Source organism: Acomys minous (assembly GCF_964271855.1).
Source record: "Acomys minous genome assembly, chromosome: 13".
Lineage (NCBI taxonomy): Eukaryota > Metazoa > Chordata > Mammalia > Rodentia > Muridae > Acomys > Acomys minous.
The window spans coordinates 107,567,552-107,586,678 of record NC_140495.1 but is presented as its reverse complement, the minus strand read 5'-3'; the positions used below and the strand labels follow the sequence as shown (position 1 = coordinate 107,586,678).

At 51.2% G+C, this 19,127-nt stretch overlaps 1 protein-coding gene across 2 annotated transcripts; it reads left to right on the top strand.

Moving 5' to 3' along the window:
* Nucleotides 1-3,769: 3,769 nt before the first annotated feature.
* On the top strand, nucleotides 3,770-8,762 carry PIM1 (Pim-1 proto-oncogene, serine/threonine kinase). 2 transcript variants are annotated; one of them, XM_084752504.1, is made up of 6 exons: nucleotides 3,770-4,137; nucleotides 4,232-4,338; nucleotides 4,428-4,478; nucleotides 4,569-4,935; nucleotides 6,382-6,558; nucleotides 7,276-8,762. In XM_084752504.1, the coding sequence occupies exons 1-6, from the start codon at nucleotides 4,056-4,058 to the stop codon at nucleotides 7,431-7,433; spliced, it is 942 nt and encodes a 313-aa protein (XP_084608630.1). In that variant the 5' UTR covers nucleotides 3,770-4,055; the 3' UTR covers nucleotides 7,434-8,762. The 2 variants fall into 2 exon arrangements, with proteins under 2 accessions (XP_084608630.1, XP_084608631.1); XM_084752505.1 differs by lacking the exons at nucleotides 3,770-4,137; nucleotides 4,232-4,338; nucleotides 4,428-4,478; nucleotides 4,569-4,935 and adding an exon at nucleotides 5,907-6,069.
* Nucleotides 8,763-19,127: the final 10,365 nt, after the last annotated feature.

The following is a 19,127-nucleotide window of genomic DNA, read 5'->3' as shown; positions in this document are numbered from 1 at the left end:
TTCCAGCAGTAGCCACTGGATGAAAGGTGGGTATGGTGGGGCAGGCTTTTAGTGTAGAAACTGGGAAGGCAGAAGCAAAAGAGGCCCGCCAGGGCTCCAGAGCATGTAGTGAGACCCTCCATATACTAAGGAGTATAAAGGAAAGGCAGGTGGAACCTTGCGAGTTCAAGGCCAGGCTGGTCTACAACGTGAGTCCAGGACAGGACAGCCAAGGCTACACAGAGAAGCCTGTCTTGAAAAGCAAAACAAAGAGAAAAGTAGAAAAGAGCCAGGCACAGTGGCGCACGCCTTTAATCCCAGCACTCAGGAGGTAGAGGCAGGCAGATCTCTGTGAGTTCGAGGCCAGCCTGGTCTGCACAGAAACCCAGTCTCGGAAACAACAACGAAAAGAAGTAGAGAAGGGGGGAAAAGCGGAGAGACGATATAAATGAAGAGACAGCCTACAGGAAGCTTTTCTCCTCCCTCGTGACAGGGCCTCTTTCTGTAGCCCCGGATGTCCTGGACTCGCTCTGTAGACCAGGCAGGCAGGCTGGCCTTGAACTCACAGCGATGAGCTTGCCTCTGCCTCCCGAGTGCTGGGATTAAAGGTGTGTGCCACCACATCCCGGCCCCAGGAAGCTTTATTGTTGTTGCTGTTTTAAGACAAGGTCTTGTGTATCTGACTGACTGTGAGCTTCTGATCCTTCCATTAGCTGCTTCCTCCATTGTCCTGGGATCGCGAGCATGTGCCCACTATACCGTTTGTGCAGTGCTGCGGGGTCAAACCCAGGACTTCATGAATGTCTGGCAAATACCCTGACCATTGAGCAGCATTCCCGGGCCAGAAGGATGTTTCTTTTTTTAATAACCGCACGTGACTGTCAGATGGGTGATGGGAGGCAGTGCAGTGAATGCTCGGAGTTTGTCCAGCAAAAATGTGGAAGTACAGCCGGGTGTGGTGGCACACCCTTTAATCCCAGCACTCCGGAGAGAGAGGCATGAGGATCGCTGTGAGTTCAAGGCCAGGCTGGTCTACAAAGGGAGTCCAGGACTTCCAGGACTACACAGAGAAACCCTGTCTTGGAAAAACCAAACCAAACCAGGAAACAGAACAAAACCTCCTCTCCCCACCAAAGAAATCCCCGAAACCAAAAAGGGTGCATAATAAGACCCTGGATTTATTTCCTAACATCATATTCGTTTATGGTCCAGGGCACTTCCAGGACAGTTTGAGTTGAGTCCAGGGAGGCACAAAGTCTGGAATGCGCTAGGAAAGTGAAAACAAGAGGGAATAGTCCTGTTTGGAAGAGCTGCGGGTCTGATAGAGGACGGCTGGTGTTTTAAAAAATATGTATTTATGGCTGAAGACATGGCTCAGAGGTTATGAACAAGCCTTTTATAGCAGAGAACCCAACAACCCAAGTTCGGTTCCCAGTGTCTCCTATGACTAATCACAAGGATCTCGAAGCCCAGAGTCTGTGCATGCAATCTCTCAGAAATCCAGGGGTCGGGGGTGGGAGGGGCAGGGGAACCAATGGACAGAAAAGGAACAACAACAAAAATATGTATTTATTTAGGGACAGGGCTTCCCTATGTAGACCAGGCTGGGCTGGCCCAGGATGCTGGGATTGAAGGCTTGTGCATCACGCGAGGCATTCCTGTTCTTTTCCTGGTGCCCTGTTGAAAGCCAGTGTGGTAGGGGTTCTAAGATTGATTAAAGGGGCCGGGCGTGGTGGCACACGCCTTTAATCCCAGCACTCGGGAGGCAGAGGCAGGTGGATCGCTGTGAGTTCGAGGCCAGCCTGGACTATGAAGCGAGTCTAGGACAGCCAAGACTACACAGAGAAACCCTGTCTTGAAAAACAAAAACAAACAAACAAACAAACAAACAAAAGATTGATTAAAGGGAAGGTTTTGAACACTCAGGAGCAGAATGTGGGTCATTTCATTGGCTCCCCTGATGTTACGTTAGTTAGCTGCTGTATGCCCCTGTGTCACCCTACTTACGTTTCATTTTCCTATCTGCAAAAAAAAGGGAAGTAATTCTTGTTCCCCTGGGTTTTCCCCTTTCGTCATAAAAAATGAATGAGATAGGCCCCAGAACACAAACAAAAGGGAAATATGTAATATTTTGTAACAGGCATCCATAAAAGTTACGGAGTCTCAGGGCATCTTTTTAAGCACCATGGAAAATGTGTAAAGGAAACATTTAAATGCAGTTAATAACTGCATCTATAACAGGCTCATTCCTCCTTAAAGGTCCCCCGGACTTAAAAACAAAACAAAACAAAAATAACGGGAAAAGGACATAGTTAGCTTTCAATTACTTTGGCCACTAATACTTTAGACTTGTGGATTACATAGGAGAGTTTACTCATTCCTCACATCGTTATCAACTCTCCGTGAAGTTTAAGAGGACAAAAGATGAAAGTGGAATCGGTTGGCTTTCCGTGGTATTTCCACGTGAATATGGGGACTTTCCTTTGAGACAAGGCTCAGGTCGGGGCCAATAATAGCTGGGCTCTCCTGACTACTAATACCGAGCTGACGAGAGGGTGACTACCCGAACAACCTCTGATTAAACACCGCGGCACCCTCCCACCCTCGCCCGCGATCAGGAATTTTCCTCCTCCTCCCGCCCTCTCAGAAGGGGCTGAGGCAGCATCTGGCACGAGAAAGCTAACATTTGTGTGGTGATTTCCCCTCTCCCAGGCGCTCGGACACGGATCGTTTGTGGAGGGATCAGGACCTCCTGGCACCTTCTAGATCTCCTTATTTTGTTTACTTATTTATTTATTTTTGCATTTCTAAATTGAGAATCTTTGTCACCGGCTCCTCGCAGCCCCAGGTCTCCCCTCACTTTCCTCGGAGGCCTGTGACTCCTTCACTCCTTCGGTGTGGTGTGACTCACGTCGTGCACAGCCATCGCCCCCCAAAACACCCACCCCCACCCCCAGGATCTAGCGCTACAGCGCATCGTGAAGCCACCCCAGCAGCCTTGGAGGTCTCGGGGCTGAGTCACACAAGAGGACCACCCTAGTCGGCACACACACACACACACACACACACACACACACACGCGGTCCCTCCTCACGGCCTCCGCGCCGGCCACACCAACGCCCTTCCATTGCTCACTACTTGCTACGCTCCAGCTCGGGCCCTCGACCCCCCTCTCCACACCCCAAATCTCGGGGAAACCTAGAGCCGGCGGAGCTGGCCTCGGGCGGCCTTTGATGGCTTTGTTATTGTTTGGGTTTGAATCGATACGCCCCTCCCCATCCTTCCTCCCCGGCCGCGCGCGCCACCCAGCTCCCGCCTCCCTGCACGCCCAGCGCCCCTCCCCCTCCGTTTTGGCGCCTTTTCCTTCCCGCCACGTCGTGGCGGCGTTAGAGACCATTCTGACCGCGAGGCGCGGGGCGGGGCATGGGTGGAGCCAGCAACGCCTTATGCAGATGAGGCCGCTTCTGGTTGGCTGGAGCCCCGCCCGCGGGGCGGGGCCGGGGAGAGGGGCGAAGCCGCGAGGGGGCGGGGCGGAGGGGAGCGGCCCTGGTCCAGGCGTCTCCCCGCCCCCTCTCCGCCCTCCACCGCCGCGCCAGCCGGGCTCCCCGCCTTGGCCTCCCGGAGAGGCCCCGCCCCGTCCCCGCCCGCCGCGCGCGCCCTCCCCAGCGGCGCGCTCCGCCCCTTTACTCCTGGCGGCCGGGCGAGCCGGGCGTCTGCAGCAGCGGCCGTGGTGGCGGAGGAGGTTGGAAGGGAGTCGGCAGCGCCGGCGGCGAGATCGGCAGTAGCAGCAGCAACAGCAGCAGTCGCAGCCAGCAGCAGCCCTGGGTCCCGCGGCGCCGCTCGCCCCGCCGCCGCCTCTCGCAGTGCCTGACCCGGCCGGCGAGCCCGCCCGCCGCCAGCCCCGCCAGCGCCCTCAGTCGTCCTCCGACTCGCCCTCGGCCTTGCGCGCCAGCCGCAGCCCGAGCCGCAACGCCACCCGCAGTCTGAGTCCCGGTCGGCGGCGCAGCCCCAGCTCGCTCCGCCGCCGCTGCTGCTCGTCCCGGCACCGGTCCCGCACCAGCACCCTGGAGGTGGGGATGCTCCTGTCCAAGATCAACTCCCTGGCCCACCTGCGCGCAGCGCCCTGCAACGACCTGCACGCCTCCAAGCTGGCGCCGGGTGAGTGTCCCCACCCCATCCTCGGAGCGCGGGTCGTGGGGGGACCCCTGCGTGGGCCACGCGCGCTTAGTGTCCCTTGCTGCCCCCTTCCCAGGCAAAGAGAAGGAGCCCTTGGAGTCGCAGTACCAGGTGGGCCCGCTGTTGGGCAGCGGTGGCTTCGGCTCGGTCTACTCCGGCATCCGCGTAGCCGATAACTTGCCGGTGAGTGGGCACCCCGCCTTTGGGGAGGGGGCGCGGAGGGATGCTTTGGGCAGACGAGTGTCTGATGGAGACTCGGGGTTCTCTTCCAGGTGGCCATCAAGCACGTGGAGAAGGACCGGATTTCCGACTGGGGGGAACTGGTGAGTGAGCCGGAGACCCTGCACATGGGTGGGTGGGTGGTGACGGGCGTGCCGGAACCGGCGCGCTAACCCTCGCCCTCATCCTCGCAGCCCAATGGCACCCGAGTGCCCATGGAAGTGGTCCTCCTGAAGAAGGTGAGCTCGGGCTTCTCGGGCGTCATTAGACTTCTGGACTGGTTCGAGAGGCCCGATAGTTTTGTGCTGATCTTGGAGAGGCCCGAACCGGTGCAAGACCTCTTCGACTTTATCACGGAACGAGGAGCCCTACAGGAGGAGCTGGCTCGAAGCTTCTTCTGGCAGGTGCTGGAGGCCGTGCGGCATTGCCACAACTGCGGCGTTCTGCACCGCGACATCAAGGACGAGAATATCTTAATCGACCTGAACCGCGGCGAGCTCAAACTCATCGACTTTGGGTCCGGGGCGTTGCTCAAGGACACAGTCTACACTGACTTCGATGGTGAGCCAGGCCCCGGGGAGGGAGCTGCCCAAGGTGCCGGCCTGGGAGCCGCTGTCGGCCTCGGCTCCGGCCCTTTGTAAAGGTCATTGGGCCGCCTGGCTCAGAGCTGGCAGGGGTGGGGCACCGGCAAGCTTCCCGGCATAGTACAGCCGGGGATTTCAAGCCGGTTGAAGGAACCTGCAACATTTCTGTCGTGGTTGTTTTGTTTTGCTTTTACCCCAGTGGAATTTAATAAATTCCATGCTTTCCCGGTGAATAAGAGGTCGTGGGCAACCGGCTGTAGCCCAGATTTCTAAAGTGTGACCCACTTTTTCTAGCCAGTAGCAGGTGGAGCCGGTGGTGGCGGGAGACATTGATGCCGGTTTTGTAGTTTGTTTTTGTTTTTGTGGGGGAGTTTTAAGGTAGTTCTTAGAACTGCAGGGGTTTTTTGTTTTGTTTTGTTTTTGAGGGTGAAGGAGTAAGCGCCGTGGTTTCACTACACTTGGGGGGGTATTGTGGGGTGACGAAGCCTGGAACGAATGTTGTGAAATAAGATCTGTTGCTGGTTTGAAAATTAGTTGGGTGTCTCCGCAGGGAGGATGAAAAGATGAGAGCCTATCTATCATAGGGAGGGGCTTGGATCGCGTTCTTTCAGGAAAGGAATGGAAGGATCGTAGATCAAAGCTAGAGGGTGGGTCATGATTATGAGTGGCTCACCCCAACAAACGACGTCCTTTCAAAACTTGTGACTCTGGCTTGTGGTTTGAATTTCTTTGGAGGACGCTGGGTTGGGCTGCATTTTTTGTATTTCACAGTTAATGGCTGGCTGAGTCCTCCCCTGTGTGTGTTTTCCACCCCTGGGCAAGTCTTTGCTGCCCCCTGTTGAGCACCATGAGGCTAGCACTTTTTTTTTTTACTACCCAAAGTTTGTAAACAGGAATCACGTGGTCTGAAACCAGCCGGGCAACTCTGCCATTCCAGTCTAGGGAGGGAGGAGTTGTAGGTGTGTGTTCCTTGCTTGGCTCAGAGCTTAGAGGAAAGCTCCCCACAGGGCACCCTGACTACAGTGTTGTGTAAGGTTCCTCACCGGATCGGTCTAGGTGAGACTAATCTGGCAGGGTCCTCAGGGTCACCGCAGTTCACGGCTATCCCATTGTGAGTGGTCCGATCGCTTAGGGCTTCTAGACTTGATGTTTCTGGATGCTCTGTTTGTCTTTGGGGCAGGATATAAGGGATTTCGGCTTAGGGTTTGGGCTCGTGGAAAGGTACCATGTAACACTTAACCCATTTTCTCCGCGGGCCTAAAAAAGTATGTTATATCTCTTAGTTCCAAGACAGCCAGAGCTACACAGACAAGCCTTGGGGGGGGGGCGGGGGGGGGCGCGGGGCTAGAATTTTTAAAGAAGCTACCCAGACTAGTTGCTTTGTTTATTTTTGCTAATGTTTTCATTCTATTCCCTCTGGCAGGAACCCGAGTGTACAGCCCTCCAGAGTGGATTCGCTACCATCGCTACCATGGCAGGTCGGCCGCTGTCTGGTCCCTGGGGATTCTGCTCTATGACATGGTCTGCGGAGATATTCCGTTTGAGCACGACGAAGAGATAGTCAAGGGCCAAGTGTTCTTCAGGCAAAGGGTCTCTTCAGGTAACACCCTGTAGCCCTTGCTATGTGGCGGTTTGCTGACACCCCCCCCCACACACACACACAGGGTTTGTGTATTGGAAAGGCTAGTTTTAAGAATTCCTCCTACTTGCTAAGATTGCAAAAATGAAGAGACAGTGGGAGTTTTGCCCGGCCGTCTTTTTTATTCTTTATTCATTATCTTTTGGGGAACCCCCAAGTGCTTTGAAGCAGGTTTTATGTACATCCCAACCACTAGACCCTGTAAAGTTTTAAGTATCAGCAGAGACCTAGTCTCTTAATAAAGCTTTAAAAAAAAAAAAGGCTGTTTAAGCATCTCCCCTTAAGGCTGTAGCTCTCTAGATATTGTGGTCCCGGTGACCTCATTCTGGGTGTAAGCTGGTAGGTGAATTGAATCATCTCTTGCTCTCGGTGATGGCTCATCAAAACCCTTGTCACCCTTCCTATTTCTGGCGAGTGGGTGTCGTGGGAAAGGCCCAAGCTATTGAAGTTTGAAACCACAGGTTTAAGAGGGGAGCCGCTTTTTAACTGAAGCTGGCTGGAGGCTCTGGGAACCCATCCTTTCCCGCTGAGAGGACCTAGCAGTGTTGATATTAAAGTACAGGCCTCTCTTATAAAACAACAACAACAACAAAACAGACTTTGGGTCTTGGGGAAGAAGATCTTTTGCATCACAAAGAAAGTGAGCGTGCCTAACCTCTCCTGTCCCGCCCCCTGCAGAATGCCAGCATCTCATTAGATGGTGCCTGTCCCTGCGACCATCAGATCGGCCATCCTTTGAAGAAATCCAGAACCATCCATGGATGCAGGATGTCCTCCTACCCCAGGCAACGGCCGAGATTCATCTGCACAGCCTGTCATCGACGCCCAGCAAATAGCAGCCTTTCAGTCAGACCCTCTGGGGAAGGAGAGCTTGTCTCTGGCTTCCTGCAGGGACAGTAGTGACAACTCATTGCAGACTCCAGGACCCGGGAACAGCCTTCCACAGGAAAAGAGACTATTATACTTGTCCTGGGCCTCTCTTCCCTGACACAGACTCTCTCACCACGGAGTCTAGTGTTGCTGGGCCCCCGAAGAATCCCGGGGTGGGGGGGTGGGGGGGGCCAGAGCCCTGCCTTGGACCTTCAGTCGCCATGGAGACTGCAGGTCACCAAGATGGGCCCAGGGTAGGGACGCCGTTCCGGGGGTGGGGTGAAACTAGCACCACATATAAGTCCCTGTCACCTCTTCCAACTACTCTGAGTGCCTTCTGTGGGGACTCCGCCTGTGCTGGGAGAATTACTTGAACTTGCCTCTTAACCTGCTGCTTCTCAAATTCTGCCTGGGTTTGGTTCCCTGTTCTTCCCTGTGCCCTCCCCTCACCCCCACTTCCTAGGAACGGTGCCATGGAAGAGGCTACAGGGCCATTTGCTGAGCCACCTGCCCATTTTCCGCCTCCTATAGTAAACCTCCCAAGTGGACTGGTCTTCCTTTTTATTTTTTAATTTTTTTTTGTTTGTACTTAACTGTTTCAAAGCCAAGACCTCACATAGAATGCACAACCAATGCAACAACCAGACAAGCTGTAAATGTGTGTACAGCCGGCACGGTAGCCTGCGAAAAGGATGGTAGTTGATAGCAATTTTAAAGAAAAAAATGCCTTTAAGTTATTTTATGTGTTGGGGTTGCTTTTTTTTTTTTCTTTTCCTTTTTTCTTGTTAATTTGTTTGTTTTGTTTTTGAAAGATGGCACATTCTAGCCTGGAAGTCAATGTTTAATGTATTTATTTATTTATTTATTTGGTTACCTTCCTGTTCCAAGCTTCCACTGGCTGTTGCCCTAGGATTTTATTGTCATGTTCTGTTTGTTTGGGGTTTTTTTTTCCCTCTCCTGACTTGGGGACCTTTTGGGGGGAGGGTTGCAACGCTTGCTGGGGTGGTGGGACTCTGGTGGGACAGCCGGCCAGCCGCTGTAACTCCCTTCTGTGCGGTCCCTTGTCTACTTGCTGGAGTGGGTCCGGGCTGACTAGGAAGGAGCACTGCTGACTGTACATAAAACAGAAAGGCAGTTCTGGCATGTGTGCCTTCCGGATCCTCTCCGAGGCTGTGCTTTGAGCAGCATGTAGCCTGCTGGTTTAATCTGAGTGACATACTGTACAGGGGAATAAAAGAGATCTTATTTTTTTTTTTTATACTTGGCATTTTTTGAATAAAAACCTTTTGTCTTAACTTTGTGTTTTCCATTCATTCATATAAAGATGTATGCTTGGTCTAGAGCCAGGTAGAGGAGGAGGTACTTTTAAGTCTTGACTTTCCTGCTGGGGCGCAGAAGTACTGGGCTTTTTCAACAACCTGGTGCTGCCTGGAGCCCGGGCAGAAGTTTGGGGATGGTCACCTCAGAGCAGGTGCCAGCACCAGGACTGTGGACAAGACTTGGCTAGCACTAAGCTTTTTAGACGTGATGTCATGTGACTGGCTGGGATTGAGTGCACGATGCTGCTGCACTGCACGGCTTTCAAACGCCAGCATTCTGGGTATCACGGCAGGCTATGCTGCTTTTGTTTCCTGTAGCCCAGTCTTCCTGGGTCTCTATCATGTAGAGAAGGCTGGCCACTACCTCAGACCTGGCCACCCTGCCCAGTCAGTGTGCTGGGATCAAAGGCAAGTATAAACCTGGTGTGGTGGTGCATGCCTTTAATCCCAAGACTCGGGAGGTAGAGGCAGGAGGGTCTCTCTAAATTCAAGACCAGCCTGGTCTGCCAAGACTACCTAGAGAAACCCTGTCTTGAATGCCCCCCCCCAAAAAAAGCATGTATAACCAGCATACTGGTGGGTTTTGTTTTGAGACAAGCTTTTTTTTTTTTTGAGACAGGGTTTCTCTGTGTAGCCTTGACTGTCCTGGACTCACTTTGTAGACCAGGCTGGCCTTGAACTCACAGCGATCTGTCTCTGCCTCCCAAGTGCTGGGATTAAAGGTGTGTGCCACCCTGCCTGGCTTTGGCTGGCCTGGAACTCATCTGCCTGTCTCTGCCACCCAAGTGCTGGGATTAAGTGATTTTGGTTTTTCGAGACAGGGTTTCTCTGTGTAGCTTTGGCTGTCGTAGACTCACTTTGTGGACCAGGCTGGCCTCAAGCTCACAATGATCCGCCTGCCTCTGTCTACTAAGTGCTGGGATTAAAGGTGTGCGCCACCACACCTGGCTGGAAAAAGATTTTGAAACCAGAGGTAGCATCTGCCTAGCAGAATGGTCGCCTGAGCCCAAGGTTAGCATTACCGAGCTCTAAATAGAGGCAAGAATCAGATTCAGGGGTTCAAGGTCAGCCTGGGATAAGTGATACCTAGCTAGCCTGAAAGATAAGCACTCAGGTAGGGCCAAGTTCAGGGCCAGTCTGGACTACAGAGTTCCAGCCTCACTAAGAGGCGGTAGGAGGGGAGTGGAGGCCGAGTTATGACGAGGTGAGTAAGAGTTCTCCCAGAGGACCTGGGCTCAACTTCCAGCACCTGTGTGATGGCTCACAACCTTCCAGTTTAGAGGATCTAATGCCTTCTTTTGGCCTCCAAGGGCACCAAGCCTGAATATAAACATGTACACGTACAACTATGCAGACAAAACCCCCATTAAAAAGAAAACACTTCGGGGCCGGGCGTGGCGTCGCAAGCCTTTCTTTACTCCTACCGCTTGGGAGGCAGGGGCAGGTGGTTCTCTGAGTTCAAGTCCAACCTGGACTACAGAGTGAGTTTCAGGGCAGCCAGAAAGCTACATAGAGTAACCCTGTGGGGCAGGGGGTGGGGGCAGGGAAGAGAAAGGAAAAACTGCTGCTCTTGCAGGGGATGTAGGATTGGTTCCCAGCACAGGTATGACCTCAGAACTATCTGTAATTCCAGTTCCAGAATCTTGGACACATACACAGTGTGTATACATACATGTAGATAAATACTCAAAGGAAAAAAAAGCCTTTTTTTTTTTAATGTACCTGGGCATTGTGGCCCCTGGTCTACAAAGCAACTCCAAGACAGCCAAGGATAACACAGACTCTTAAAAAAACAAACAGCCGGGCGTGGTGGTGCACACCTTTAATCCCAGCACTCGGGAGGCAGAGGCAGGCAGATTGCTGTGAGTTCGAGGCCAGCCTCTGGTCTACAAAGTGAGTCCAGGACAGCCAAGGCTACACAGAGAAACCCTGTCTCAAAATAAATAAATAAATACATTTTTAAAAAGTGCTGAATCAGCCGGGCGTGGTGGCGCACGCCTTTAATCCCAGCACTCGGGAGGCAGAGGTAGGTGGATCGCTGTGAGTTCGAGGCCAGCCTGGTCTACAAAGTGAGTCCAGGATGGCCAAGGCTACAGAGAGAGACCCTGTCTCGAAAAACCAAAAAAAAAAAAAAAAAAAAAAAAGTGCTGAATCAGGCTGGAGAGATGGCTCAGAGGTTGAGGGCACCAACTGATCCTCCAGAGGTCCTGAGTTCAAATCCTAGCAACTACATGATGGCTCACAACCATCTATATAATGTGATCTTACGCCCTCTTCTGGCCTGCAGGGGTACATGCAGGCAGAGCACTGTATACATAATAATAAATAAATAATAAGTCTTTAAAAAAAAAGTGCTGAATTTATGTACCTTTGACGTATGTAGCTTACTGAAGTGTTTGTTCCAATCTAACTTTGTAGCCCAGGCAAGTCTCGAACTCACAGCCTTCTCCCGGTCTCTGCCTCCTGAGCACTGGGGTCACAAATGTGGACTACAGAGCTGGATTAGGGCTTGGTTCAGGTCCCTTCACCTTCAGGGAGAGTGTTAGACACCGACTAGGTGGAACTGCTGGGCTTGCTGTCTGGTTTTCCCCTGCAGCCTGCTTGACAGTTTACGCTGGGACTGTGTGAAATGTTTCGCTCAAACATCTTTAGTCCTTGGTTTCTTTTCTTTTCTTTTTTTTCTTTTCCTTTTTCCTTTTGTTTTGTTTTGTTTTCCCAGACAAGGTTTTTCTGTGTAGCCTTGGCTGTCTTGGACTCACTTTGCAGACCAGGCTGGCCTCGAACTCACAGCGATCTGCCTGCCTCTGCCTCCCGAGTGCTGGGGTTAAAGGGGTGCGCCACCACGCCCGGCTTAGTCCTTGGTTTCCTGGGTCAATCTGTTTTGTGTGTTAGATTATACTAGGAGAGGGGACACCCCCCACCCCCGCCATACCTCCCCAGTTTGCCTCATATGTGTGATCTGATTGATTCCTAATATTTGAATTACTGCTGATTCGTGTTTTCATGTACTCAAAGTAAATGTGGTTTTCTTTTTTGAGGCAAGGTCTCCTGTAGCCTAGGCTGACCCGAAACTGCTTGACTAGCACAGCGTAGCTCTGAACTCCTCCTCCTGATCTTCCTGCATCAAGGGTCACCAGCTTGCCATCCCCACACCCAGGTATAATGTTGCTTTCTTGTTTATTTATGTACATTAGTAACAGTTCTCACATTCCTAGGCCTCTGTGGGTCATCTTGACCTCTTCTCCGGTTCCATAATCTCTTAGGAACTTGGCCCCATGCACTTGTGCTGAGTGGAAGACCCAGGCCACAGCGCCCTCTCTCTCCCCCACACCCCCCTTCGTTGAACTCTCGTGTACCGCTTGATCTTGGGCTAAGTCCCAAACCCCAGCACAGCCTCCACGCGGCTGCAGAAAGGAAGGAAGGATTTCTCAGTTCTTGGGGGCTGATTTTCTTAAGTTCCTCTTTTCCTTACCCCTCCTCCTTCCCGCATACGCGCTGCCCGGCAGCTCCAGGAGGCTAGGCGGCCTTGCACCCTTTCCAGTAAAAGTTGCAAGAGAGCGATCGAAAGTTGCTAGAAACATCTAATGAACTCTGGCAGAGCCTCATCCTTCTTGTCCTTGAAATAAGCTGGGGGCCCTTTCCCCAGCTACTGGGACTGCTGGGGCCCAGACATTGTATCTAAAGAAAAGCTCATGGGTTATCACTGGGTGGAAGAGGTCAGAGTTCACAGGAGATTTTTTGTTGTTGTTTATACGGTTCTTGTTTGTCTTGTCTTTGTGAATTTTGTTTGTTTGTTCATTTTGTTTTGTTTCCTTTGTGTGTGTGTGTTTTTTTGTTTCTGTTTTTGTTTTTTGAGACAAGGTCTCACTGTGTAGCCCTGGCTGTCCTGGACCTCCTTAAGTAAACCAGATAGGTCTCAAATTCACCAAGATACACCTGCCTCTGCCTCCCTGAGGGCTAAGCTTAAAGATTTCTGCTACTATACTCTGTTTGATTTGTGTGTGTGCATGCCCACGCTCTATTTTTGAGACAGAGTTTCTCTGTGTAACAGACCTGGCTGTATAAACCAGCATTTGTAGACCAGGCTGGCCTCAAACTCACAGAGGTCGGCCTGCCTTTGCCTCCTGGAGTGCTGGGAATAAAGGGAGGTTTCTTTTCTTTCCTTTTCTTTCTTTCTTTCTTTCTTTTTTTTTTTTTTTAACAGCATCTATTACATTCCAGGTTAGACTTGAACCCTGGCATTATAGGTGTGTCATGCTGAGACCAGGCGTTCCTTGAGAAGAGGAAAGGTCCTAGCCAGTCTCTTGTCAGGATCTCTGTGGCAAGCATCCACTGGGAACCAGCCTTGAGTTCAGATCCTACTGTACCCCTCATTCTCCATGACCTGGTCATATTATCGGGCCCAACGAGGGGTGCCAGTGTGTAGAAGGACCTCTTCTCAGTTTGGTTATTAGACACAATGGTTGGATATTATTGGGTGCATGCGCTTGCAAATCACTCTTTGGTCTGGATGTAGACATGCAACCAAGTTCGGGACAATACGAGGCAGGTCCTGGGGGTGGGGGTGGGGCTCAAATTGTGGTTGTCACTTCTAAGGAGTAAGAAGGGGGTTGCAGCTGGGCAGTGGTGGCGCACGCCTTTAATCCCAGCACTCAGGAGACAGAGGCAGGCAATCTCTGTGAGTTTGAGGCCAGCCTGGTCTACAAAGCGAGTCCAGGACAGCCAAGGCTACAACAGAGAAACCCTGGGGCGGCGGGGGGTGGGGGTGGGGTGGGGCGGGTGGGGGGGGAGGGTAGAAGGGGGGTTGGGACTGGGGAGAGGACTAGGCTCAGCTATCCTAGCACTGCTTCCTGTCTGAGAAGATGAAGGTGTTTAAGTCCCTCTGGGGTTGCCTTTTAGTGTGCACCAGGTGTTTTGAGATTACGGACGCAGCTGTGCTTAGCGTACGGGAGGCAGGAGACGTGGCATGGAAACCCTAAACTGAAATGATTGGGCAAGCTTCAAAGTGGAAGCAGCATCATTGTACTTTACTGTTTTTCAGATAAGGTCTCAATAGGTAGTACTGGCTGGGTCCTGATGCCATGGTGGCATGTGGAGGAGGTCAGAGGACGACTTGCCCGATTCTGTCCTTATCCCAGGAATCAAACTTAAGTTATTGGGTGATCAGGCTTGGCAGCAAGCACCCTTACCCTCTGAGCCATTTCACTACATTTAAAAAGTATTTCAGCCAGGCATGGTGGCGTACACCTGTAGTCCCAGCACTTGGGAGGCAGAGGCAGGTGGATCACTGTGAGTTTGAGGCCAACCTGGTCTACAAAGTGAGTCCAGCCCAGCCAAGGCTACACTGAGAAACCCTGTCTTGAAAAACCAAAATAAAATAAAATAAAATAAAAAGTATTTTGATAAACTCCAGAAGCGTGGGCTCCATTTTCATATTCACCTTTTTCCATTTTATCCTATGTGTATGATGTTTTACCTACATATATCTATGGACCATGCACGCGCCTGGTGCCTGGGGAGCCCAGAAGAGAACATAGCGCCGGGCGGTGGTGGCGCACGCCTTTAATCCCAGCACTTAGGAGGCAGAGGCAGATGGATTGTTGTGAGTTCAAGGCCAGCCTGGTCTACAAAGTGAGTCCAGGACAGTCAAGGCTACACAGAGAAACCCTGTCTCAAAAAACTAAAAAACAAACAACAAACAAACAAAAACCCAAAGAAAGAACAGAAGAGAACATAGGAGCCCCCGGGACTGAAGTCACAGATGCTGTGAGCTGCCATGTGGATCCTAGAGCCTGAACTCAGGACCTCTGGAAGAGCAGCCAGTGCTCCGAGCCTCGGAACCTCTGAGCCATCACCTCTCAGCCCCTCATTTGACACTCGCACACCTGTGTCTGATGCATGCCGATCTCGGTTACTCCCCACCTGCCCCCCCCCTCTTGTCCTCTCACTTATGACACAGGGCTAGCCTCCCTTCCAACGCCTTGCTGAGTAGTAGAAGGTGACCTTGAACTCCTGACCCTCCTCCTCCAGCCTCTTGGTACTGGGATGGTAGGCTTCAGCCCCGGTGTATGGCCCAGGGACTTTTACATTTGAAAGTGTGTGATGAAGAATGATGAAAGTATTTTGAGTTTCTGTGAGACGGATCCACACTGGCAGGTTAAAGGCTCTTCCTGCCAAACCTGATGGTGTGAGTCCAACCCAAAAGTCACGCAGTGGAAGGGGAACCAACTCTAACTTGTCCTCTGACCTCCTCAAGTGTACCATGGCCGGTGCCTCCCCATCAATAGATAAAGTTTAAACAAGGAAAAAGAAAAAAAAGCATTTCTTGACATGTGAGCTGGGTGTGCCCAATCTCCCAGGGTTTGGGAGGGGAAGACAGGATAGGAGTTTGGGCCATCTTTAGCTTATCCAGTTTGAGGCTAGCCTGGGCTACCTGAAATTGTCAGGAGGAGGAGGAGAGAGGGAAGAGGAGGTATGAAAGAAAGAAACAAAGGAAGGAAAGAGAAAAATGACATACTAACACATGATAAGGAGAGACTCTTAGAATGTGGGTGCAGGTCATCCATGGGCACTCTTGGGTTACACAGCCACCTTTTCCCTCTTGGTGACAACAAGGTACTGAGTGGTTGGTCATCTCAGGTCCCCTTTGGGTTCCAGGACACGGAGGTCAGATCAGAGCTGGGGAAGGAACCAGGCTCTGTGGAAATAGACATAGCCACCACCTGTGCGTCCTGGGAGGGAGGAAGGGCTGGAGACCGCAAAGGAGGGGAAAAGGGGGGTGGGGAGAACAGGGGGGGCGGGGCGGGGCGGGGCAGGGCTCGTTTCTCGTAAGTGTTGCTCAGCTCCTTTAACTGCTCTGCTGGTTCTTGGAAACCCTCACCACAAGGACCTATCGAGAGTAGTGTTGGAGCAGATATGGCCTCGCCCCCCCCACCCCCCAGTTCATTTCCGCAGTAGCCTTGTGCTACTAACCCCAATTGCCAACAGCAAGGTTGCAGTGACCCCTCCGCTGGGCGGCTGTCTGAGGAAGTGGAAACAGAGCAGACCTGGGGCCAAGCTGAGAAGACCTATTATTTTTATTTACTGTAATAGGAGAGCCAGTGTGTAGAATTCTTGGTGACCCTTGATCTGGGATACAGTCTCATGACCTATGTAAACAAGGCTACTATTGACTTGTATCGTATTAAGCAAGCTAGGCATGTACACAGGAGCATGGCAGTGCATGCGCAGGTAACCCCAGCACTCCCGAGGTAGAGGCAGGCAGAGCTATGTGAGTTCGAGGCCAGCCTGGTCTACAAAGCGAGTCCACCTGCCTCTGCCTCTGCTGCCCTCAGTGTTGGGGTTAAAGGCGTGCACCACCACCCTAGGCTTGAAAATACATCTTAGGGGGCTGGAGAGATGGCTCAGCGGTTAAGAGCACTGTCTGCTCTTCCAGGGGTCCTGAGTTCAATTCCCAGCAACCACATGGTGGCTCACAACCATCTATAATGAGATCTTGTGTCCTCTTCTGATGTACAGGTGTGTGTGTATGTGTGTGTGTCCATGTGTGTGAAAGCAGGGTCAAAGGTGTATGTTTCTGTGCCTAGTTTATTGTTGCTGAGTACAGAACCCAAGATTAGCTAAGCCTTCTCTAAATTGAGTCACATTGCCACTTGTGGCCATAAGTTGGAAATAAATATTAATGTTATATTCTCCAAAACTTTACCATTGCGTGTAGGATACCCTTTTATCTGACTCCCCTGAACCTTGGGAGCCCACATGAAACCAGAACCCGCAGCAGTTGGTTTCTAAGGAGCAGCCCCTCCCTGACTTAGAGACACAAGCACAGTTGAGTTTTGTTCTGACTTTTTCTCTTTACATGATCTTGGCAGATATTTAGGTTATAAGTTTTGGTTTTTCTGTCCATGAAAGAGAAATGGTTATGAGTCTGTAAAGTCTGTTATCCAGTTCCTACAAGTGAGGCACAGCCTGTAAGACGCTGTCGGATGAAGATTTAGAACCAGTTAGCCTAAATCGGAATCAATGGCAGAAAGTAGCTTGGTGGTCACCTGCAGCTAGTGGGGTGAGGAGACAGACTGAAAAGAAAAAGAAATGAAAGAAAACAAAAATGCCAGAAACTTCTGGGGAGGGGTGTGGACATGTTTTTCCTCCTGAGTGTGGTAAATGCTTACGCTGCTGTGAACCTTTGTCAGGAACACACCCCACTTGCCAAGGACGGTGGCGCACGCCTTTACACCCAGCGCTTGGGAGGCAGAGGCAGGAGGATCTACGTGAGTTCGAGGCCAGTCTGGTCTACAAAGCGAGTCCAGGACAGCCAAGGCTAACATAGAGAAACCCTATCTCGAAAAACCAAATTTAGAAAAAAATAATTAAAATAAATAAATTAATTAAATAAAGCCATACTCTATTGAGCAAGCACTTAAAACGTGCGCTGTATCTTATGTGTATAAATTGTCCCCCAGGCAAAATGACTTTTTCAAGAAAATGTTCCTTTTTTTTCTTTCCCCCATCAATGAAAACACATCCCTGAGCCAAATATACCACGGAAGTTTCCTTTCCGGTTAGATAATTCATGGTAGCGCGTACACTCTCCCCATGGGTTGATAGAAATAAATGAGAATTGGCTTATTGTCCCGGCTCCCTTTCTGACTGTAGTGTAAAATTGGAGAGATGTGTCATCAGGGGGCGGAGGGGGCAGATGCCGGCACCACGCTGTGACGGAGATACACTTACATGCCACGCGTTTTTAAAAATCACAAACTAAAAAGGAGAATTTTTTTTTTTATGCCTGGCGAAACACGACCAGCCTTTTACGCAGCAAGATGATAGTTGGGTGCGATGGCGGCGGTGGCGGCGGCGATGGCGGTGGTGACGGTGGTGACGGTGGCGGTGGCGGCGGCGGTGGAACAAGCCTGGAAACCCAGCACCCTGGGAGGTGGAGGCGGGAGGTTCAGGCATTTGGGGTTCTACAACACTGGGTGAGCTGCACACGTGAGACCCTGTTGCTAAACAACAGCAAGATGAGGGCACGAGCTGCAGGTTTTGATATCTGCAGCATCCATGGGAGCCATGTAATCCACCTGCTATGTTTTCCCACCACACGGCACCCCTCATTTCTTTGCTCCTTGAGGCGAAATGTACATAACCAAAGCATCTTTGAAGGAATTTTTCTTTTCTTTCTTTCTTTCTTTCTTTCTTTCTTTCTTTCTTTCTTTCTTTCTTTCTTTCTTGTTTTATGAGGGCACCAGATCTCATTACAGATGGTTGTGAGCCACCATGTGGTTGCTGGGAATTGAACTCAGGAACTTCGGAAGATCAGCCAGTGCTCTTAACCTCTGAGCCATCTCTCCAGCCAGAATTTTTCTTTTTCTTTCTTTTCTTTTTTAGTTTCTCGAGATAGGGTTTCTCTGTGTTAGCCTTGGCTGTCCTGGACCTGCTTTGTAGAACAGGCTGGCCTTGAACTCACAAAGATCCACCTGCCTCTGCCTCCCGAGTGCTGGGAATAAAGGTGTGCACCACCACGCCAGGCGGAATTTCTCTTCAGTATTCGGTTTTGCTTACATCTCCTTGGCTTTTGTTGTGTCATGTGTCCACAGTTAGCTGCAAGAGAAACTTCAGCTACCCACGTGGCTGAGCAGAGACGAGAAGGCGAGAAGATCATGGGTTCTGGAGTAGATTTCTACCCATCTCTATGCAGATGTATATTAGGGGCAGCTGTAAGGTCAGAGCTCACTGTCCTGAGCAGGCGGCTCTCACCTGTCAGTCACCCCAGCTCCGGGAAGAAGGGAAAACAATCAGAAGGTCAGGGTTATCTTTGGCTATGTACCAGAGGCCAGTCTGGGTTACAAGAGACCCTGTCCTTTTTATTTTTTTTCGAGACTAGGTTTCTCTGTGTAGCCTTGGCTGTTCTAGACTCACTTTGTAGACCAGGCTGGCCTCAACCTCACAGGGATCTGCCTGCCCCTGCCTCTGCCTCCCAAGTGCTGGGATTAAAGGCATATGGCACCATGCCCAACTCGAGAACCTGTCTTAATAAAATAAAACAAAACTTTAAGAAAAGTTTTTTTTTAATGTATGCGTGCTCCATCTGCATGTACGCCTGTTGCCAGAAGAGGGCATCAGATCACATTATAGACGGTTGTGAGCCACCATGTGGTTGCCGGGAATTGAACTCAGGACCTCTGGAGGAGCAGACAATGCTCTTAGCCGCTGAACTGTCTCTTCAGCCCCCAAGGGGGGACATTTTTTTTTTAAGCTTCTAGGAGCTGAAGAGACGGCACAGTGGTTAAGAACACTTGCTGCTTTTCCGGAGGACCTAGATTCAATTCCCAGTGGATCCAA